Source organism: Microchirus variegatus, assembly GCF_963457635.1.
Source record: "Microchirus variegatus genome assembly, chromosome: 8".
Classification (NCBI taxonomy): domain Eukaryota; kingdom Metazoa; phylum Chordata; class Actinopteri; order Pleuronectiformes; family Soleidae; genus Microchirus; species Microchirus variegatus.
In genome coordinates this window covers 18239730-18264027 of record NC_139809.1, presented here as the reverse complement: position 1 = coordinate 18264027, position 24298 = coordinate 18239730, and the positions used below count along the sequence as shown (strand labels likewise).

The 24298-nt window shown below is 41.7% G+C and overlaps 2 protein-coding genes across 2 annotated transcripts; both read right to left on the bottom strand.

Moving 5' to 3' along the window:
* Positions 1–12478: 12478 nt before the first annotated feature.
* On the bottom strand, positions 12479–13688 carry LOC310931141 (vomeronasal type-2 receptor 26-like; the record flags this gene model as incomplete). Its single annotated transcript, XM_083894251.1, has 3 exons — positions 12479–13389; positions 13464–13574; positions 13664–13688. The coding sequence occupies 3 exons, from the start codon at positions 13686–13688 to the stop codon at positions 12479–12481; spliced, it is 1047 nt and encodes a 348-aa protein (XP_083750377.1).
* An 8686-nt stretch (positions 13689–22374) lies between these two features.
* On the bottom strand, positions 22375–23280 carry LOC310931140 (vomeronasal type-2 receptor 26-like; the record flags this gene model as incomplete). Its single annotated transcript, XM_083894250.1, has 1 exon — positions 22375–23280. One exon carries the CDS (start codon positions 23278–23280, stop codon positions 22375–22377), a length of 906 nt encoding a protein of 301 aa, XP_083750376.1.
* Between the last annotated feature and the right edge of the window lie 1018 nt (positions 23281–24298).

Here is a 24298-nt window from a genome sequence, read left to right as displayed (position 1 = left end):
GCCGCCAGCTCCTGGTGAGTCATGTCACCAAACTCTCCGGCCAGAACCTCCATGTTTATTCCTCTATTCCCCCGTAAGAGCACCAAACTCTGGTCACACTTCACTGTTGTTGTGCGGCGACGGAAGTCGTCGCAACATGTGTACCCACCGTGTGCTACACTATAAAATGTCCGTGCGAGAGTGGAACAATGGAAAAGTTCCGCTTTACGGTTATTTTTATATAAAAATGGGACGAATGCCGTTACTGTTGTAAATTGAGAGACTATAATCATTAATTTGAAGGGGTTCAAATTATTCTTAATAGTTTTTATTCAGACTTTAAACGTGTGATCTTTCACTGCTGAAATGAAGGCTGAACGATCTCAAGCCCTTAACCATGTAAAAAATATCTTAATACACACAGCACGTTTAGACTCTAAGACCCACTGTTGTAAAATTACAGTGTTACATATAGCCATCCAAAAAAAAAGAATCTGTTATATTTGATCTGGTTTTTTTAGCACATGTACATGTTCTACCTCTCAAGATTTCCTTTGAATAAAATCTCTTTGTTTCATTGGACTGAATTCATCAGATTCAAGTAAATAAAATGTATTTTATATTTCTTTTGGTTGTTATTACAATGGGCCCACGGTTGGTGTAGTGGTTAGCACTCTTGCCTTTGCAGCAAGAAGAGGACAATAACTGTTTTTAGGACTTTCACTACCAATGAAAGTCAGTCATGAAAAGAAAAAAAGGAATGAAGAAGTTGCTAGAAAACGCTAGAGTTTTATCCTGTTCATTTATTTATTTTTAATAAATGATTTCATAAAACTATGACTAATATGTGATTATTATTAATGTCATATACATTTATGGAGCTAAGTAAACAATCAACCCTGCAAGAAACCCTTAGTTGTTCTCAGTTGTTGTTCAGACAAAGTGAGAACAAAGACAGAAATTCTGCTCCCAACAAACGCCCAACACTGCAAAATTACATTTCTCTACAAACCTACATAAACATTTTTTTTCAAAGAAAACTTTGATTTCTGCATCAAAGTCCTCCTACAACAACATATGAAAGTTCAAATATTACTTTAATATCTAAATTTGGGTTTTACAGGGTGAATGAATGGATAATTTTTACTGATTTATCTAAATAAAGGCGTACATTCTATTGCATGTGTTGAACATCCTAATTCAATGTACTGGACTGACAATGTATCCCGAGGGTCACAAAATATATTGTGATTTTTATTTATTTTATTTATCAACTTTATTATTATGTTTATTGTTATTATTACCTTATTGTACTGTATTTTATGTGTAATTTATAGAGGTGGGACCAAGTCATTGTTTTGCAAGTCACAAGTTAGTTGGCATGCATCCATAGAGAGACTGGTGTGTGTGTGTGTGTGTGTGTGTGTGTGTGTGTGTGTGTGTGTGTGTGTGTGTGTGTGTGTGTGTGTGTGTGTGTGTGTGTGTGAGGTAGCTAAGTCACGACCTATGTCTAGGTCGTGACTTAGTTGTAGTGCTGGAGTGGTCCCAACATCCTTCTTCTGCCTCTTATGGTATGCAGCAAACAGCCCATCTTGCAGGATCAATTCTGGAAAAACATTTAACAACGGCAGCAGAAACAAAATAGCCCTTATTACCATTGATGTTTGTGATAGAGTGTTAGACTGAAAATTGCAATTATTGATGCTGTCAGATCAGCTTATGAGGGAAAAAGTTGCATTGAAGTCAATAGTATTTACCTTTACTTTACTTTACTTACCTTTATTTACTAACTCGTTTTTTCCACCTCTGCCTTGATGAGGCTCCACCTACAGCAGAGAAAAGGCTGGATCTAAGGCGGCTGCTTTGAGGTAGACTGGGTCTGAGAAGGGGGCAGTGATCCCATCTTGAGTCCTGGCCATTTTCACATTAATGAAGATCCCAAGAAATCTTTTGTTCAGGGATACCTGGAGAATTCTGACCAGGCGGCTCAGGAAACGAACTTGAGGCTTCAGCTTCTCAAGGTGGTGAATGAGGGACAAGACGGATGGAACAACTGCACTGACAGAGGCGCGGCTTGTGAACAGGCAAGGCAGGCAACTGCTTGGGGCCCCGAGCTGATAGGGGGCCCCCAACACTTGGAGACTGAGAGCTGTTTTTACTGAAATGTGCAGTGACCAGCCACATCCCAGTCCCCCTTAAAAAACAATGGGCGATTTGCAATGACATCTCAGTAGGAAACCTCCCTAAAGGAGCCCCCACAGGACATGTAGCCCATAAAACTACATATAGCACATAACTAACTGATTCCGTCATCCCCAAGTCTCTGACCACAACAGCCTTCGCTACAGGCTGCGACAAACCCAGTGATCCAGATGGATCCTGGCATTTAAAGACTTTTTACTTTCTTTTCTTTGTAATTGAGTATTTTATGTTTTGGGCAACATCTACTGCACGTCTGTCCGTCCAGGATCTCGTTCGCGCTGTCACTCACTCACTGACCCGTGGCGCTAACGTACTGCACTCAGGGAGGACGTGAGTCACGTAGCAGGGCACTGGGCTCCTGCTAAGCACTGAACGATTCGGTGAATGAATCTTTTGAACAAATCATTTTAATGAATGGATTCTAGTGATTCAGTACACTCAAATGAACTGCCGATCCCATTACAACTGTGGGCTTTACAAATAAAATATGATGGTGATGATGCAGATGAAAAAGTTCACTATTGTAACTTTATGGTGTCACATGCCAATCAGCTAATCAACTCAAAACACCTGCAAAGGTTTCCTGAGCCTTAAAAATGGTCTCTCAGTTTGGTTCACAAGGCTACACAATCATGGGGAAGATTGCTGATCTGACAGTTATCCAGAAGACAATCATTAACACCCTTCACAATGAGGGCCAAAGAAGCTGGCTGTTCACAGAGTGCTGTATCCAAGCATGTGAACAGAAAGTTGTGTGGAAGCGAAAAAGATGCACAACCAACCGAGAGAACCGCAGCCTGTGATGGTTTGGGGTGCAATGTCATCTGCTGGTGTTGGTCCACTGTGTTTTTTTTTTTTTTTTTTTTTTAAACAATGTCACTGCAACTGTTTACCAAGACATTTTAGAGCACTTCATGCTTCCTTCTCCTGACAAGCATTTTGAAGATGCTGATAATAAATAAATTAACTTTTCCCGCGATATTCTAATTTATTGAGATGCACATATATGCCTAGCCTGAATATGGCACTGTAATGCTGCTACAGAAATACACCAAAAATGGTGAAGAATGCATGGAGCCCCTTGTGTATTTTTCTTGAAATAATGTTGTGTATTATTTAGTTTTCAATGGTTGAAACAGAAAACCTTTCACTGTTAACCATGGTAAATGAATGGGCAGTGAGCATTACACCAAAGTGTCCAAAGACTTTAAATACTTCCTTATTGTTTGGTTTAATGTTCTTACTCACCTGCCATGCCTTCACATACTTGCATACTGCTCTCTGTCTTTCTCAGTCTACCTCCCTCTTGCTGTGAATCACAAATTGCTCCAAACAGTTCCTCAGCAATGGACTACACATACGCACACAAACTACAATCACACAAAAAAACATACCTGGTCAAAGCTGCTACACCTGTTGAACACGATACAGCAGTAAACCATAATGACTAAGTAAACATGACACACCCACCATCTCCCTCCCTCCCGTCTCTGTCTTTCCGTCTTTTGCTCTGCTTCTCTTGTCATCATCTGAACAAACATCCTAAAAACAGGACAGTACCAGCAGGACACAGAAGGAAACCTGAGCCATTACTACAGTTTGAGGAACAGCGTTGCAACAGTTACTGCTGACAGTCACAACACTTCACTGCTGATCACTGGACTCTAAGGTAAGAAGCTGAAACATTTCTCTCTATTTCTCTCTAGTCGTAGAATCAGCCAAAGCTGTTTGTTATTTGTTGTAGTAACAAAAAACCTCCTGCAATAACTACATTTTAATTCTAAATGACTACTGACTTACAAGTCTGAATGTTTGGAAAAGCAACATGCAGATTATTTTGATCATTTTTTGCCATTCATATAAGTGTATTAAAATTCCAGCGAACCAAGTTTAATTATTTGGGTTAAAATTGTATGTTCATTTTAAAGAAGTACACACCACAGACACAGGAAATCAATCAAGACAGACTCTCTCCCTATAAGAAAAGCATATTATATTCAATCATTATCATTATATTCAATTATTATCTTATAACGTTGTCAACTGTCAGCTACTCTTAGCGCGTTGAAAACAGTCCATTATTTCCATGTTAATATAACATTATATAATTCTATGTGTGTGTGTGTATATATATATATATACTGAACGGGAAATTCTGTTTTTATACATGTAGGAATTTGCATTGGTGGTTTACTAGTCCAAGCACAAGTCAGTATGTCAGTAATGATAACTGAGTACTGACATTACTGAGGACTGGGTACTACATTGCAACTCATTAAGTTGTTGGAGTCAGGATTATGACTCCAGGAACTCTCAGTCAGACAGGTTTATCTAGATTATCTAAACAACTTTATTTGGTAAATGGAAGTAAGCATGCTTGGGATATCTAGCACATACACATGATGAGGAAACTACATTTAGCAAAGAAAGTCAAGTGAAATGACTATCAACTGATGAGTGTTTTTCACAGGCATTCTAAATATATATAGTTTCTATCAGTAATTTCAGTTAAATATATCATATAGGAGACAAACACAGTGATATTTGAGAAGTACAATAAAGTGTATATGATTTACAGAAAGTGTGCAAGAATTATTTAAACACAATTAGTGCATACATTTAGGCACCCTTGTAATTGTATTGATTTCAATACCTTTAGCACTAAATATTGGAACTCAAAATTGGTTTGGTAACCTCAGTGACCCTTGACCTCCATACACAGGTGAATCCAATCATGCCTTTTCTCTGAAGAGTGGCAACATGGGAGCCTCAAAACAACTCTCAAATGACCTGAAAACAATGATTGTTTAACATCATGGTTTAGGGGAAGGATACAGAAAGCTATCTCAGAGATTTAAGCTCTCAGTTTCAACTGTGAGGAACATTGTGAGAAATTGGAAGATCACAAGCACAGTTCTAATTAAGTGGCAGAAAAAGAAAAATCTCAGATAAGCAGAGGTGAAGGATGGTGAGAACAGTCACAGTCAACCCACAGACCAGCTCCAAAGACCTACAACATCATCTTGCTGCAGATGGTGTCAGTGTGCATCGTTCAACTATTCAGCGCACTTTACACAAGGAGATGCTGTATGGAAGAGTAATGTTGAAAAAGCCTTTTCTCTGCACCCACCACAAACAGCTTGATATATGCTATACCATAGTTGGACAAGCCAGCTTCATTTTGGAATAAGGTGCTGTGGACTGATGAAACTAAAATAGAGTTATTTGGGCAAAACAAGGGGCGTTATTCATGGTGGAAAAATCGTGTTAAAGTTGGGGGTCGCATGGATTCCACTCAATATCAGAAGATTCTGGAGAAATCAGAGTATGTATTTCAATTTCAATTCAAAGTTCAATTCAAATTCAAAACATTTATTTCAATGTATTTAATTCATGCCTGCAGTGGCAAGGCATACAAGTGAGTTTTCACTAGTTTGATATTAGAAATATGTGTCTATGTTGGATCCTTCTCTCTTAAGTATATAAAGTATATCTATTAGCTGCAACAAAAACAGATGATGGAAATATGACTACGCGAGTGTACGGACATGAAATGATAACAGAATAACCCACCCCCCACCTTCCTATATATTTTTTAGTTATTCAAGTTATTTCATTTCAAACCATAAGAGGTTGTTATGCCCATTTTTTAAATGTATTGTATACGTATTGTTCTGTGTAGCACTGTAGCTCACAACAATAGTATCTGTGCTCATACAGAGAGGTGTGGTTTCACTGACAGGTTAGACCAGGAGGGGGTTGTTCTATGTAAATGTGATGATTCTGTCTCTTGGCTCCCAGAAGGTGTAAATCTTTGAGGCTAAAATTCTCCCTAAAGCAGTTTGAGGAGTGCCTACATTCAAATGACCACATCTTCTTCAAATATTATCTGATTTACATGTGTTGGACATTGTTGGAGCTAAGAAATCACACTTCCAGAATCTGTAAATAACTCAAAATGTCCCTCGGCAGAATTGTTCCCAGTTTTGCTATGGCTGGCCACAAATGTCCATTACATCCACATCAGGGTCAAACAAGTATCTCTCAACACAGCTATGTTTTGTTCTCATCGCCTGGCAACATTCCTGCACAGCCCAGAGGAAATGATTTGTTTTGTGTCAAAAAGAGGAAACATTTTGAAAGTTAAGTATGCTAAAAATGCTTGGAATATGACACTGATGGCATAACAATGTTGGGGTTATCCATACAATTGGTGAGGAAATGTATAATATCTTGTAATTATTAATCATTTGTAATTATCAATTAATTATTTATTTCCTTATAAATTAAGAACGGGGCACCACTCATCTTAAATAGAGGAGAAAGACAGGTTCAGAATGACCTGTCACTTCACAACCTTTAGATAAGTCTCGTTGATCAGATATAAATTAAGATTAATATGAAAAATAGGTGTTTGTAAACCTTGTCACAATGATAATAACTACTTTTGCTGGCAGAGACGGCTAAAACTCAAGGTTCTCACTAGTTTGATTTGATATTAGAAATATGTGTCTGTCTGATCCTTCTCTCTATAATATTATATAGAGAGAACCTTCCACCTAGAACCTAGAACCTTCCACCAATATCATTGGTCCAGGTTGGTGTGGTTAAAATCCCCAGTAAATGGTGGTAAACGCAGCGGGATGCTGTGTCTGTAATCTGAACACAGCAGAGTGGACAATCACGGAGGTGTTTTTCTTGGGGAGGTAGTATGCGCGCATTCCCAAAGCCCGGTACTGCCAAGCTGCGAACGGTGAAGTGTGAGTGCAGCCATGTCTCGGTGAAACACATGAGGCTGCTCTCCCTGAACACCCAGCTGTTCCTCACAAGTGCGCAGAGCTCGTCACATTTTATTCCCCAGAGATCTCACATTCCCGTGATTGTTGCAGGTACTACTGGTTTGTACCTCCTCACTTTGGCTCCGGCTCCGCTGTGCCAATCTCAGCTGACATAGGGGGATAGGCAGGGTCACACCCTGGACAGTTTGCCAGTCCATCGCAGGGCCACATATGGAGAAAACCCACGAACATACAGGGAGAACATGCAAACTCCATGCAGAAAGGCCCTTGTGCCGACCAACACATTTTTTTCTTTTCAAATGTGTCACAATTTAAAAGGATTTATTACCAAGAAGAATTATTACAACAAATAAATAATTGACAAACACAAATGTCCTTATTTATGTGCTAAGTTTACTATGTTGATTTTTGTAGATAATATATAATGTGTCCCCTCTCTGTGTCTTTGTCTGCTGTTGCTCAGTATGGGCGCTGGCCAGAGCAGTGAGAAGCTCCACTGTAACCGCTACCTGAATGGACAAGGTCCTCCATCATTGACACAACAAGGTCTTTCACAATACACTATTCACAGTTGCCCTGTCTTGATAGCTCTGGATAACTGAACTCTAGTTGGCCTACTCTTTGTGCAGCTAATGATGGGGTGAATGGAATTAACCACAGACTAAATGGCTGCCAACCCGAGGGCCAGATGACCTTGGAAATCCTACACAGAGGCCTGCCAGGATTTTCCAATTGCAACAGCATACAGATCAACTTCATATTTCCAGATGGAATACAGGGAGTAAGTAACTAACTAATAGTCTGTTTTGAATTACTTTCAATACTACTACAGGTGAATTAGCCATCTCTGATTGCCTTGTTTTAACATACGTTCCCAGTAAGCACAAACTTAAACGTGTAGAGACTCAGCAATGCTGCAGCTCAGCTGCAACTTGTTGACATTTCAAGAGTGTCTTTGTAAGACTCTATAGTTGGGGTTTAAGTATTGTTAAATGTCTTGCACATAATAGTCATAATTTCAAATTTCCTGTCAACTTTTAACATATACTGTATATATATATATATTTTTTTTTTACAAAAAAACACAGTTTTAAAACACAGTGGGCTTCCTAAGAGGCCCTACCACTGGGCTTAGCAGGTTTTCTGGGGGAAACCCTGGAATGGAACTATTTGGTGAACGAATACTTTAAAGCAAATCTTTTTAGTAAACTGATTCTAAAGATTCAGCACACCGAAAAGAACTGTTGTTCCAGTCACTAGTACTAAACCTTGACTTCTCTTCCTGCAGGAGAATCATCCTCACCCTGGCCAAACGTATGCTGGGCTGCAAGTCAAATCTTACCTGCCTGACAATCACAAGGGTAGGGGAGTTCTCAAGCAGCTTGACAAGGCCTTTGAACAAGAGCTCTTGTTCACTGTAGCCACCGGAAAAGACGGAAAGGACAAGGTCACAGCTTCCATTCCCTTAAAAATACATCCAGGTGGAGGGAGCGAAATGTGAGTAAAGATTGCAACTTCTTCAAAGTGCCCAAAACTCTGCTTAAAATCTTACAGTCCTTCTGAGGAACCCAAGTCTACAATATTAAATGCTCTGCAATTGATTCTACTGATTGTCATGAAGGGGCCCTCGCCCCGCGCAACTCAGGGAGTGCAGCAGTTCCCCCTCTCTAGTCATTTTTAGTTTTTCCGAAATGGCCGACTTCTGGGTGGGCGGAGCTAATGGAAGTACATTAGTCGTACATTATGACTCTCCGAAAACCTCTGCTCAATTGACTGTTGCGACCACTGGGACCCAGTGCTTGATCACAGTCAAAGCCAAATAATGATGATGGACTTTTGTTGAGGTATAAATGTTGCCCCTGTATTATAGGGCAGGGAGATATGGCTGAAAAGCATATCAAGATATAACTACTTCATATTGATCGATATAGATAATTATTGATAATTTTTATTGACCTATTAATAATTAAGAATAAAAAATATATATTTTAACTTTAACACTTCTATTCTAAACTCATTAACATACTCTTATTAACTCTTATTTTAATAATTTCACTCTAATAAACTCAGGAGATGGCAATAGATACAGTACTTGCTTTGCAATGCAATTCAATGGAGTAAAGAATTCTTTCTCACCCATTTTCCTGTCAATCAATCTGTATCTGACTTTGCCCCAGTACTAGCAAAGATGCAGCAGGAATTTAAAAAATAGACATGAAAACAGTCCTTAAAGCACTGGCAAAACACCAGCTGCCCATCTTGGATGTGTGAATGGATGAAGGTAAAAATGTGTGAAATTAATGAAAAATGTAACTAATTTAAGTCAAAGTCATCGCGTTATTGTGTTTCCTCAGTGATGACTATCCAGACCTGGACTACCTGGAGACTGTGAGAAAACTACTGAAGGATAAAGGCATTGAATGACACAGCGATACACAGTGCTGGATAAAAGCGGGGAAAACACTTTATCCTAATAAATCAATCTCAATCGATGAAAGTGTGTCTCATGCAAAATACAAAATGAAAAGTATTAAAACTGTATGTAAAGAATTTTTTATAATCGGTCATAAACTATTAATCAGCTATTACAAAAACATGTTCACTGACTACAATGGTACTGCCAATATATTGCCAATGCGGTTTGAATTCGTGTTTAGGCCTGTTATGCCATCCATCACCAAAACTAAAATGCCTCTTCTTTTCAAGGAGAAAAAAAAAATAAAGGTCTATATTAGAAATGCATTTGACAATTTGACATAGCTGAAAGCAGAGAGCAGTGGCATTTTATTTTCTTGGATAGATAACTTATAGTTTCAGCTTTGGTTAGCTGACACCCTTTTTCTCTCTTTAAAGTTGGCAGTGAATATATTGTGTAACATGTTTTTACAGTCCATTCATTTTGCCTCATCTGCATTCTCACTGCTCTCTACTGTACTTCCCCAAAGCTGCTGCTGTAAGTTTCATATGGCCTCGTCGATAATAGCTGTGTGTCATTTGCATAAGTATGGAAATGTATGTTTGCACTTTCTAATAATCCCTGAAGGAAGCATGTATAGGGTAAAAGGTACCGGACTAAGCAATGGATGCACTGACAGTCATGAGATTGCACTATGTTTTATGCTATTTTTACAACCACAAATAAAATATTTTTGATTTGCATCACATTAGTTTTTCTCTTGTATTTATTATTGTCAAGTTCTATTTGACTGTGCAAGCTTACCCACTTGAAATAGAAGAATGCGAGATGAGGTTAATTGTATTTATCTTTAACTGCTTCCCGGTGGTCGGTGCAGGCCAATCTGCCACAGCCTGGATTTTTCTCTGGGTCGGCTCTTAAAGGGCAGGTATAATTGCCTTTATTCACTAAAAATATGAGTTACGGATGTCTACTTACAAACATCAACTTGTTTTTATGGTCAAAAGTCTCCTAGTTTCTACAGAAAGAGCCAGTCTACTTCTCCTGTCAGTCTGCCTCTGCACAGTTATGCAGCTAAATGAGTGTAAATCATTCATTTAAAACAAACCACTGACACTTGCAGTGCACTCTAATGTTGACCTGTTAAATACAAAAATGTGATAAAAGGACAACGGAGTCCTGCATTCTTCAAGTTGTTACGAATGAAGCTGTTCATTCGAAAATAAATCACCATTGTCTGAATGTTTTTCGAAATATGTACAGTGTTCTTAATCTTATTTAGCATTTTATTCGTTTGACTCCTAAGACCATACATGGCAGTCATGCACTTCAATGAAAATACAGACCGTCCACAGGAAACAAACTCTGATGGTGAGCCGCTGTTCAAGCTCCAGTTTCCAAAGTGGATGTCACGAGGAGATCTGTTAATGTTTTGTTGATGAGTCAGGTCTTTTTTAGTTTATGTCTTAAAGGTGAAGTAAGTAGTTTATTTGTAAACCACTCACTTTCCCACACCAAAGCCCATAGAGAAAATCAGTGATTTTAACATCACAGCACACAGGACTTTACAGGAGTTGTTGATCCACTGCTGCCTCCATCACTAAGTTCAAATGTCTTATATTAATTTATTTATTCAGATTGACTTCAGTGACACAAAGTGACCACACGAGGGCAGCAGTAGACCTGTAGAGACCTGTGTCTCTGTGAGCTTCAATCACTGATTTTCTGTGTGGGATGTGGGTTGACATTTTTGACAACCCACATCCCACTGCTTAAATTGTAAGCAGGACACCGGCTATGAGGCGCCCACAGTGTCCCATAAACCCCATATGGGTTATGTCCCATAACCCATGCATTATTGGAGATATATGTGTATATATGTGTATATACATGTATACATATGTATATAAATATGTATATATGTATAGTACATTCTACTGCACGACACAACACAACAAAAGAATTTGGAATCTATTTATAAAGCAAGTTGCGTCTGTGTGTGTGTTTCTGTGACAGGCATATCTCGCTGACCGTTTGTCAGATTGCCCTAAAACTTTGGATATGGGTTGAGCATGACCCGATGGTGCGCATCGCTGATTTATCATGTTACTGTTTTGATTCACGCCTCACACAGGCAGGGCGGAAGAGGACTGGAGGTCCGAGCGACACTTTTCTGAGCAGCTCTGCTTCTGTATTTAAACTCCGCCGTTCCAAAGTGACGAAAAGAGCGGGACAAAACACCAGGAAGATGGCAGCATTGTGCAAATCCCTGTTCCTCCCGGAGGTCATGGAGATCACGGCGGAGGGAGAGACGGAGGTGCGCAGGTGAGTGACAGCCACCGGCCGGTTGTAGTAGGGCATAGTTGGGGTTATATGACCGTGGAGGTCAAATAAATGACGGAAAGAGATAGTTAAACTCCAAGCACATATTTGTTTTGCATTAGCATGCTACTACTTTTCGATTAGATTTAGCGTAACTAGATGTTGTGACTGTTAGCCACACCAGTTCTCTAACAGTCACAACATCTTCAACATGTTCTCTATTTGAGGAGCGGTGTCCAGAGGTTGACTCAATTTTTTTATAATTAATGATTCCATAATTAATTAATGAATTACTAATTAAAAATTCATGACCAATCACATTGGTTTCCAGAACATAATAGTGGCTCGTGTGAGGCACGGTACTGTTGGCAATTTATTGATAATTATATGTCATATTATATATTGGTTAATACTCCAGGTAGATTCCCCAAATGTTGACTTTGGTGTTTCATCATTGGTCCTCAACTGGAGTACACTTCAGTTGTACAAGAAATACATTGTAGTACAAATTCTTAGATTTTCCACATTTAAATAAAGAAACAATTTTAGTTTTATCTGGAGTTCTACTATTTTACATGTTTAACTGGACTGGCAAAAAACAGATGAATGAGAAAAATTACTTTATTTACAGAATGATAGAAAAACTTGCATGAGGCCTCACAACTCAAACCAAGAACATGTCTTATTAAAAAAAAAAAATTCTGTATCTGTGTTTATGTATGATAAAAATAATATGGATTACTTTTGTCATAGGTAGTTTTTATGACTCTGTATCTCGACCTATGATGGCCTTCTTTGTGTTTCTCTCTGGTCTCAACAGGATTATATAACATTTGGGTCCAAACAGCGCCACCAAGAGGCCAAAACTGGAGGCCAGGATGGCAAAAACCTCCACTGCATCTGCATATTTGCCTGGTGAGCTGATGTAAGCAGGGACAAAGGCCACCCACACTGCACAGAAGATCAACATGCTGAAAGTGATGAGTTTGGCCTCATTGAAACTGTCTGGAAGATTCCTTCCTAGAAAAGCTAACACACAACTGAGGACAGCCAGTAAACCAATATAACCAAGTAAAACTGCAAAACCAACTGTGGACCCAACTGCACACTCATAAACTATCTTGTCACTATGATACTGGGTGTTTTTATGAGGCACTGGTGAAGCAGAGACAAGCCAAACAGTGCAGATTGCTGCTTGAACAGAAGTCAGAACCAGAACTGTCCCTCTCTGCTGCACAGCACCAAACCACTTCAGACTGGACTCACCTCCTGGTTTGGAGGCCCTGAACACAGCCAGGACCACCATGGTTTTGACCAGGATACATGAGATACAAAGCACAAAGCTGATGCCAAATGCTGCATGTCTTAGTTGACAAGTCCATAATCTGGGTCGTCCAATGAAGAGCAACGAGCAGAGGAAACAGAACTTAAGCGACACCAAGAGAAGAAAACTGAGTTCTGAATTGTTGGCACGAACTATAGGTGTGCTGTGATGATGGATGAAGATGCCCAGAACAACAGCACAGACACATGTGCCCAACAGTGAGGTGGTTGTCAAGCAGATACCCAGAGGCTCATGGTAGGAGAGGAACTCTGTTTTCTTATGAACACAGTGGTCACGCTGGGGGCTGGACCAGAATTCTTCTGGACAACTGGTGCACTCCATGGAGTCTGAGAAAAGAGGGTGATGAGATACATGTTTATATAACACCTCTGAACTGCGGTGTTTAAAAATTTACACTCACCAGTTGTATTGCTGATCTTTCCCTCAGAACAAAGGACACAGTCAAAACAACACTCAGGTTCCCCCTTCTTTCTGACCGTGCGGGTACCTGGAGGACAGCTCTCACTGCACACTGACCGAGGAGGCTGTGTGGAGAAACATCAGTGTTATTCTATTCTTTGAGGGCCATCATTTCTGTGTTCCTTGTCTGCAGATTGTCACTATTTGTGTGCATTTGCATGTCCATGGTAGCAATGTCATTCACAGAAAGAGGTGGTTGGTTAATGGTTAATGTTGCATCAGTGAATATATGTGGACCAAGTGATGTTATTGATGTGGGATTGAAAAGATAGAGGGCTGTCCAGGATGACACCCAGCCAATTTAAAGTTTGGGGAAGGGGTAGTTGTCGATTGTGATTGAAAAAAATGTTAGCTTTGGATAATTTTGATTTGGTACCAATGATGGGGAATTGGGTTTAATCAATGTTCAGTTTGAGAAAATTGGAAGAGAACCAGGAATTTAGGTCATTGAGACAATTGGAGAGGGAGGAAGGGTGGGAGGCTGGAGCTGGGTTTGCTGGAAATGTAGAGCTGGGTGTGATCCCTATAGCAGTGAAATTATTTTTGGAAGATATTGCCAAGAGGGAGGAGTAAATGATGAAAAAAGAAGCAGCTCCAGATGTATAATGTCACGTTCTGACTGGCCCACACCTTCCACGAGGAAGCAACTGCAACGTTTCCTGGGGTTCGCCAACTTTTACAGACGTTTCATCCGTAATTATAGCAAGGTGGCGGAACCTCTAACTCGACTCACCTCCCCTCTACAAACTTTTTCCTGGTCCGACGATGCCAATAAAGCCTTCAACCTCCTCAAAGAACTGTTCGCCCCCATCCTCTCCCACCCTGACCCCAGTCTTCAGTTCATTGTGGAGGTGGACGCCTCCGACACGGGAGTAGGGGCGGTCCTCTCTCAACATTCCTCATGTGACCAGAAATTACACCCCTGCGCCTTCTTCAGCCGTCGACTGTCTCCTGCTGAGGCCAACTACGACGTGGGCAACCGCAAACTGCTGGCCGTCATCATGGCCTTACAGGAGTGGAGGCACTGGCTGGAGGGGGCTTCTCATCCGTTCATTGTCTGGACTGACCACAAAAACCTCTCTTATCTCCGTAACGCCAAGAGACTCAACTCTCGACAAGCACGCTGGGCCCTTTTCCTGGGCCGCTTCACCTTCACCCTCACCTTCCGTCCTGGTTCCCGGAACATCAAACACGACGCCTTATCACAACAATTCTCACCTGATCTGCCCACCACTTCATCCGACCCTATTGTGCCTCCCTCCTGCATCCTTGGAGCAGCATCTTGGCCTGTGGAGGAAGCGGTTCGACAAGCTCAACTGGAGGAACCTGACCCTGGGAATGGGCCCCCAAATCGGCGGTTTGTTCCCAACTCGGCGCGTTCGGAGGTCCTGCAGTGGGAACATAACAACAAACTCACCTGTCATCCCGGAACAACCCGCACTCTCCGGTTCCTCCGACAATGATTCTGGTGGCCATCCATGCTACAAGATATTTCCACCTTAATCTCTGCCTGTCCCACATGTGCCCGGGGGAAGACTACCAACAAGCCACCGGCGGGACTCCCCCTTTCTATCCCTCGTTGCCCCTGGTCACATATCGCCGTGGACTTCGTTACCGGCCTGCCACCCTCCTGCCTCAACACTACGGTCCTAACGGTGGTGGACCGTTTCTCCAAGGGGGTGCATTACATCCCCCTCTGAAACTGCCTACCGCCACCGAGACCGGAGACCTGCTGGTAAACCACGTTTTTTGCCTCCACGGTTTCCCCATTGACATTGTTTCTGACCGTGGTCCCCAATTCACATCCCAGGTGTGGAAAGCATTCTGCTCTGCTCTGGGCGCATCCGTCAGCCTCCGGTTACCACCCTCAATCAAACGGCCAGACGGAACGTGCTAACCAGAGCATGGAGAGCGCTCATCGCTGCGTTGCTGCTCGCCATCCAGCCTCCTGGAGCTCCATGCTGCCCTGGGTTGAATACGCCCACAACTCCCTCACTTCTGCATCAACAGGCATCTCCCCCTTCATGGCGTCACTCGGATACCAACCCCCCGCTCTTCGAGTTCCAGGAGGAAGAGATCGCCGTCCCCTCCGTCCAGGCCAACCTTCGTCGCTGCCAAGCTGTCTGGAGACAGGTTCGGGCGGCCCTTGAACGATCTTCCCTTCAGTCTCAGAAGCAAGCGAATCGCCACCGTACACCTGCTCCAGACTATCAACCTGGCCAGAAGGTCTGGCTCTCCTCCAAGGACCTGCCCCTCCAGGTCGAATCCCGGAAGTTGACCCCCGCTTCATCGGTCCCTTCCCCATCGACCGCATCATCAACCAGTCGTCTGTCCGCCTGAAGCTCCCCAGTTCCCTCAAGATACACCCGACCTTCCACGTCTCACTTCTCAAACCCGTGGTGGAGTCCGAGCTGGTCCCTCCCTCCAACCCTCCTCCTCCACCCAGGTTCATCGACGGGGGAGAAGCCTACACAGCCAGACGTATCCTGGACTCTCGTCGGCAGGGCAGGGGCCACCAATACTTGGTCGACTGGGAGGGGTATGGTCCAGAGGAGAGGTCATGGGTCCCTCGTCACTTCATCCTGGACAAGAACCTACTGAGGGACTTCCACCGGGCCCATCCAGACAAGCCTGGCAAAGCGCCAGGAGGCACTCCTTGAGGGGGAGGTACTGTCAAATTCTCACCCGCACCTTCCATTATTTATTATTAGTATTATTGTTTTGTCTGCTGCTGCTGCTGGTGCTGCTCTGTGCTCTCCCTTCCTCTCTCTCTGCAGGGGGTGTGGTTGACCTACTTTCACTTAAGACACCGGTGATTGTCTACACCTGCGCGGCCCCACCTCACCTGCTCCTCGTCTGCAATCAGGAGGACTTATAAGCGGAGCCATTCCCCTTCACCGGTGTCAGATCGTTCTCTCAGTTTAGTTGGTAACGTCATGCTCTTGAATTGTCCCTTTAAACTTACCTCCTTGCTGGATACTTACCCGTCTCTCCTCACTCCAGGTCGCCACGTCTCCGTCATTGGAAGCCTCTGGTCCTTGCTGTTTTCCCTATGCTCCTGGGAATCACTGCTGCTCACACCATTGCCTCCGTGAGTCCGTTCCTTGAAGGAACACTGCCAGGGCGCCGAGCCATACCTGTCGCTGCTGCATTCTCTCTCTCACTTGCACTATCCCCTAAATTCACTTCCGCTTTTGTGAAGTCGCTTTTTGTTATTTACCCGTTTTTGTAAATAAATATTATTGTTTATAATTATACCTACGTCTCCGTCTGCTTTCAGGTCCTCCGCCTTCAATTCCTAACATATAATTTAATTTGATGTTTAATTTGTAGAAGTGATCTAAGATTTCTGAGGACAGTAGGTGTAACAGAAAAGGACACAAGCGAAGGGATAGGACAAGATGGAGGTAGATGATTGCTGTGGCAACCCCTGAGTAAATGATGAAAAGAAGCAGCTCCAGATGTATAATTTAATTTGATGTTTAATTTGTAGAAGTGATCTAAGATTTCTGAGGAAGTGGGATGCTGGAACATGGGAACAGAGAAGATGCATGAACATTAGAGCTGAAGGGGGAATTTGAGCCCAGATTCTTATGAATCTTTTGTGTATTTTCATCAAAAAAATATCACAAAGAGTTACAGACAGATTTTCGATGATATGAGAGATAAGCATATTTGAGGGACAGCTAAGGCTGAATGTTTTGATTGAGATGGTTTGGTCATGTGCAGAGAAGGGATAGTGATTATATTGTAGAAGGGAGTTTGAGGATGGAGCTGCACATAGTAGGTCCATTGACATGAGGACAGTAGGTGTAACAGAAAAGGACACAAGCAAAGGGATAGGGCAAGATGGAGGTAGATGATTGCTGTGGCAACCCCTAAAGGGAGAAGCCGAAAGAGGACGAAGAAGTAGGTGACGCTGTGACAATGAATGTTAGTTGGCCCTCTAGATGTCTTCAATAACATACTCTTCAATGTACATGTTCACTATTCCTGACATATTTGTCAAGGTTTGTAATGTTTTAAGAATGTTTCAGCCCTCAAATAAGAGACATATGCTTCAGTCCACATTTCATTTCAGTATCAGCAATTTCACCCCCCTGTATTTTGTATGTCGTTGCATTCTTTGAGTGAGGGTTGGAGTGAGTTGTGGGTACTGACAAACCTCACATAACCGTATGGATACTGTAATGAAAAGTGCTTTTCCACGTGGAACATGCACTATGTGCAAAATGTAGGGTTGAACGCATACATTCACCGACAATATGGGTGGGTGAAAATATTCACATCAGATACACTATAGTGAATCTTTGCAAATTCACAGAGGAAAAGTACAGATCTTGGCTAATATGTGGGTAAAAAAGATGGGGATACAAGAAACTAATAAGTAACCTGTTTGGATTCAAAGTTCCAGAAGATTTTGTCTTCATCCAGTGTGAGTTCTTCGCCTTTGAAGGCTGACCTCTTAACGTCACCCACTCTCTGAACTTTAGTTCTTCCATCAGGGAGCCACACCCAGTTCATGATGTCATATACAGGTAAGGCATCACCATTTTCATCAAATGACACTCGGTCGCCAAATATTGTGGTGAAGTTGACTTTTTCCAAGTAATGAACAAGCTGTGGATATTAGAATTACACACAGAAAGAAGACCAGAAAGAAAACTACAATTAGCATTTGTGCCAAATTCAACAGTATTCCCCAAAGAGATCATGTTTACAAGAATGGGAAAGACAGATGCTCTTCCAGACTGACTGATAACTTATATAACAATGCCTCCATCCACAGCTGTCAATGGTGGTGAGCCATGAAAATGAAGACATTTAAGTGATATGACACACTTAATATAATGGTATTTGTGAAAACAGCAGTACCAACAACTTAAAAAATAGATTTTTTTATCTTCATAATTTCCCTTGAAACATTGTCTTTGAAGTCACATCCCCATTATAAAATGACTCTGTACTTACTCTCTCCACAAACACCTCGCGATATAGGGACATTTAGTACCATGATTTGAATGTATTCATCTCTTAACTCTTGATATTTCCTTGAATCTAAAAACTAATTCAAAGGATTAAGATTTAGAGAATTCTAGAGTTGAGTGTAAACTGATATCTCACCTGCCATGGCTCAAGTCTTTGTAAATAAGCACAGGTGTTGTTGCTGAATGGTCCTCTCCCTGGCTCACACTGCAGCATGTCATCAAGAGCATATGCCAGAGCGTACACAGCCTTATACACATTATACTCTGGCCTGAGGTTTGAGACATCCAAGAACTCACTCTCCACATTCTCTAGAACTTCCTGTCCAGTGCATAATTCTCCTCCAGCTTCCACCCAACCTGCTGGAGGTGGTGCAAATCTACACTGAAATGTGTGTTCCCAAAACTGATTCACCTGAAATGTCAACTTTAAATTAATGCCAGTATATTGTCAGTATATTATTGTAGTACAGTATATTATATAACTCTCACCATGCTGTTTCCATCTGTGTTGTTGTGATGTAGTTCAGGACGTATTTGTAACAGGAAGTCTCTGAGTCCTGGTATTTCTCCTCGACGGATGGTGATGCCCAGTGTTCCACTCACGTACGGCGTGAAGTGAGGAGTCTGGAACACATCGATTGATTGCCAGACTTCACTGCCAAGCCACTGCATGCCTGTCACATTCTGCCTCACCACCTGTACATTGTATTTTAACAAGTAAAATGTAGTTTCCACAGTTGATGTCTTTCACAAACCTGTGTTGTATTACAGTCAAATTTGAATTTTTCCAGGTAAAAGAAAATCTTAATCTAAAACCATCCGAACAGCTTTAACTATTTAGAGGTGAAACATTCACGACATCTGTTGTTACAACACATATCTTTAATGACTAACCTCTTTCATGAAGTTAATTGTGCGACTCTGATGTGCAAACACAATCACCACTCGAGCTGTTGATTTCCTCATCACATCCACTATTCTCCTCACTTCAGCAGGGTCATCACCCCAGGGCAAAATCTCTGTGTAAGCCAGACAACCTCCACCAGCTGGACCCAGATCAGAGTGAAAGGATCGGGCAGCGTGGACTCCATAATCATCATCACTGATGATCAGACCTGCCCAAGTCCAACCAAAGTGTTTTAGAATCTGAATCATAGCATTCACCTATGTGGACACAGAGCAGAGGGATTAGTGCACAGGCTGGAATCATCTTTACTAGAAACCCTGCTAAACAGGTTCATCAAAGACTCATAATCACTGTTTTTGTTGTATATCTGTCACCACACAACAATTTTTTTCTTTTCTTTTTCACCTGAAAAGCATCACTTGGGATCGTCCTAAAGAAAGATGGAAACTTTTGTCGATCACTCAAGCAGGAACATGTGGCATAATAACTCACCTGCAAAGAGAGCAGACCACATATTCTAAAAAAAAAAGTGTTTCCTTTTTTTCTTGAAACATTGCAGGTAAATTGATCAAGTCTTAATTTCATGCATTTAATAAAATGAATGCAATTATATTTAAATTTATTTTGCAATGACAATAATCATTCAGGAGAAGGACTTTAATACTTACCAGAGGCATTCGGTACAAACCTAAGACTGCAGAAATGGCTATAGAATTTGAAGAGGTAGTATCACCCAAAATCCCTAGGACTGGAGGAGTTCCTACACAGTTCTCCTCTAATGTAACTTGCTCTTCTTGACCACTGACTAAGGTCAGTGCTGCACGAAATCCAATTCCTAGTTGGACGCAGTTATCATACAGACTGTATCCCAGAGTCACATTAGGCAGCAGGTTTGAGTTTCTGTTGATCTCATCAATAGCAAAGGACATGGTCTGAGCCTGTCTGAATCCTATAACATAAAAACTAACAGAAAAATAAGAGTTATTTTTTGAAAAACCTTACAAAGTGCAACGCTACATATTTAATATCTGTAGATACTGAAAACAATATCTTCAACACCCCCAATCAGACTGCATTGCTAAAACATGTCAGACATTATGTAATCAGTTCACATTACTAAAAAGATGAGATAAATACATCTGATTTCACTGTTTCCCTGTCAGACTCACCCATAGCAGGGAGGCAGCTGTGGCTCTGAGGTAAAAGTCAGGTCAGGATCAACAGAAAATAAGTTCAATGTAAAAATCCCACCTAGAATCACATCTCCAGGTTTGTGCATTCCATTTAGATTAAATTGTCCCTGTAACTGACAAGAGGAGGAATAAAGAGAGGAGGACACCGCAGAGAATAAGCAGCAGTACAGCATTAGTAAGAGAAACTTGTTATCTAAAAATGCCCTCATGACTTTGCTCTGGTTCATCTCTTTACTGAGTTCAGTCCTGTTACGGCATCATCTTTTATTAACTTATGATAATGTTTATGCTTGCACATTAACAATCAGGGCAGAATAACAAGCTGTAGGGGCAGGTCCTCAGCAACGTCATGTGTCATACCCATATGTATGTCATGCCCATATGTCCCATAACCCATACATTATTGGAGATATATGTGTATATATGTGTATATACATGTATACATATGTATATATATATATGTATATATGTATAGTACATTCTACTGCACGACACAACACAACAAAAGAAGGTGATCATTGCAGCCTAACTCTGGCTGTTACAATACACACAATGGAAAACCTTTAGGTTGAAAGGAATCTATCTATAAAGCAAGTTGCGTCTGTGTGTGTGTTTCTGTGACAGGCCTATCTCGCTGACCGTTTGTCAGATCGCCCTAAAACTTTGGATATGGGTTGAGCATGACCCGATGGTGTGCATCGCTGATTTATCACGCTACTCCAGACAGGCACCAGCTTATCTGCAGCAGCTGTGCGCACAATGTTACTGTTTTGATTCACGCCTCACACAGGCAGGGCGGAAGAGGACTGGAGGTCCGAGCGACACTTTTCTGAGCAGCTCTGCTTCTGTATTTAAACTCCGCCGTTCCAAAGTGACGAAAAGAGCGGGACAAAACACCAGGAAGATGGCAGCATTGTGCAAATCCCTGTTCCTCCCGGAGGTCATGGAGATCACGGCGGAGGGAGAGACGGAGGTGCGCAGGTGAGTGACAGCCACCGGCCGGTTGTAGTAGGGCATAGTTGGGGTTATATGACCGTGGAGGTCAAATAAATGACGGAATGAGATAGTTAAACACCGAGCACATATTTGTTTTGCATTAGCATGCTACTACTTTTCGATTAGCATTAGCGTAGCTAGATGTTGTGAATGTTAGTTCTCTAACAGTCACAACATCTTCAACATGTTCTCTATTTGAGGAGCGGTGTCCAGAGGTTGACTCAATTTTTTAATAATTAATTATTCCATAATTAATTAATGAATTACTAATATTAAAAATTCATGACCAATCACATTGGTTTCCAGAACATAATAGTGGCTCGTGTGAGGCACGGTACTGTAGGCAATTTATTGATAATTATATGTCATATTATATATTGTTTAATACTCCAGGTAGATTCCCCAAATGTTGACTTTGGTGTTTCATCATTGGTCCTCAACTGGAGTACACTTCAGTTGTACAAGAAATACATTGTAGTACAAATTCTTAGATTTTCTACATTTAAATAAAGAAACATTTTTAGTTTTATCTGGAGTTCTACTATTTTACATGTTAAACTGGACTGGCAAAAAACGGATGAATGAGAAAAATTACTTTATTTACAGAATGATAGAAAAACTTGCATGAGGCCTCAGAACTCAAACCAAGAACATGTCTTATTAAATGCATGAACTATGTTGTGCATTTCGTCTTTCTCCACAAATTTTTCTGTATCTGTGTTTATGTATGATAAAAATAATATGGATTACTTTTGTCATAGGTAGTTTTTATGACTCTGTATCTCGACCTATGATGGCCTTCTTTGTGTTTCTCTCTGGTCTGAACAGGATTATATAACATTTGGGTCCAAACAGCGCCACCAAGAGGCCAAAACTGGAGGCCAGGATGGCAAAAACCTCCACTGCATCTGCATATTTGCCTGGTGAGCTGATGTAAGCAGGGACAAAGGCCACCCACACTGCACAGAAGATCAACATGCTGAAAGTGATGAGTTTGGCCTCATTGAAACTGTCTGGAAGATTCCTTCCTAGAAAAGCTAACACACAACTGAGGACAGCCAGTAAACCAATATAACCAAGTAAAACTGCAAAACCAACTGTGGACCCAACTGCACACTCATAGACTATCTTGTCACTGTGATACTGGGTGTTTTTATGAGGCACTGGTGAAGCAGAGACAAGCCAGACAGTGCAGATTGCTGCTTGAACAGAAGTCAGAACCAGAACTGTCCCTCTCTGCTGCACAGCACCAAACCACTTCAGACTGGACTCACCTCCTGGTTTGGAGGCCCTGAACACAGCCAGAACCACCATGGTTTTGACCAGGATACATGAGATACAAAGCACAAAGCTGATGCCAAATGCTGCATGTCTTAGTTGACACGTCCATAATCTGGGTCGTCCAATGAAGAGCAACGAGCAGAGGAAACAGAACTTAAGCGACACCAAGAGAAGAAAACTGAGTTCTGAATTGTTGGCACGAACTATAGGTGTGCTGTGATGATGGATGAAGATGCCCAGAACAACACCACAGACACATGTGCCCAACAGTGAGGTGGTTGTCAAGCAGATACCCAGAGGCTCATGGTAGGAGAGGAACTCTGTTTTCTTATGAACACAGTGGTCACGCTGGGGGCTGGACCAGAAATCTTCTGGACAACTGGTGCACTCCATGGAGTCTGAGAAAAGAGGGTGATGAGATACATGTTTATATAACATCTCTGAACTGCGGTGTTTAAAAGTTTACACTCACCAGTTGTATTGCTGATCTTTCCCTCAGAACAAAGGACACAGTCAAAACAACACTCTGGTTCCCCCTTCTTTCTGACCGTGCGGGTACCTGGAGGACAGCTCTCACTGCACACTGACCGAGGAGGCTGTGTGGAGAAACATCAGAGTTATTCTATTCTTTGAGGGCCATCATTTCTGTGTTCCTTGTCTGCAGATTGTCACTATTTGTGTGCATTTGCATGTCCATGGTAGAAATGTCATTCACAGAAAGAGGTGGTTGGTTAATGGTTAATGTTGCATCGGTGAATATATGTGGACCAAGTGATGTTATTGATGTGGGATTGAAAAGATAGAGGGCTGTCCAGGATGACACCCAGCCAATTTAAAGTTTGGGAAAGGGGTAGTTGTCGATTGTGATTGAAAAAAATGTTAGCTTTGGATAATTTTGATTTGGTACCAATGATGGGGAATTGGGTTTAATCAATGTTCAGTTTGAGAAAATTGGAAGAGAACCAGGAATTTAGGTCATTGAGACAATTGGAGAGGTAGGAAGGGTGGGAGGCTGGAGCTGGGTTTGCTGGAAATGTAGAGCTGGGTGTGATCCCTATAGCAGTGAAATTATTTTTGGAAGATATTGCCAAGAGGGAGGAGTAAATGATGAAAAAAGAAGCAGCTCCAGATGTATAATATCACGTTCTGACTGGCCCACACCTTCCACGAGGAAGCAACTTCAACGTTTCCTGGGGTTCGCCAACTTTTACAGACGTTTCATCCGTAATTATAGCAAGGTGGCGGAACCTCTCACTCGACTCACCTCCCCTCTACAAACTTTTTCCTGGTCCGACGATGCCAATAAAGCCTTCAACCTCCTCAAAGAACTGTTCGCCCCCATCCTCTCCCATCCTGACCCCAGTCTTCAGTTCATTGTGGAGGTGGACGCCTCCAACACGGGAGTAGGGGC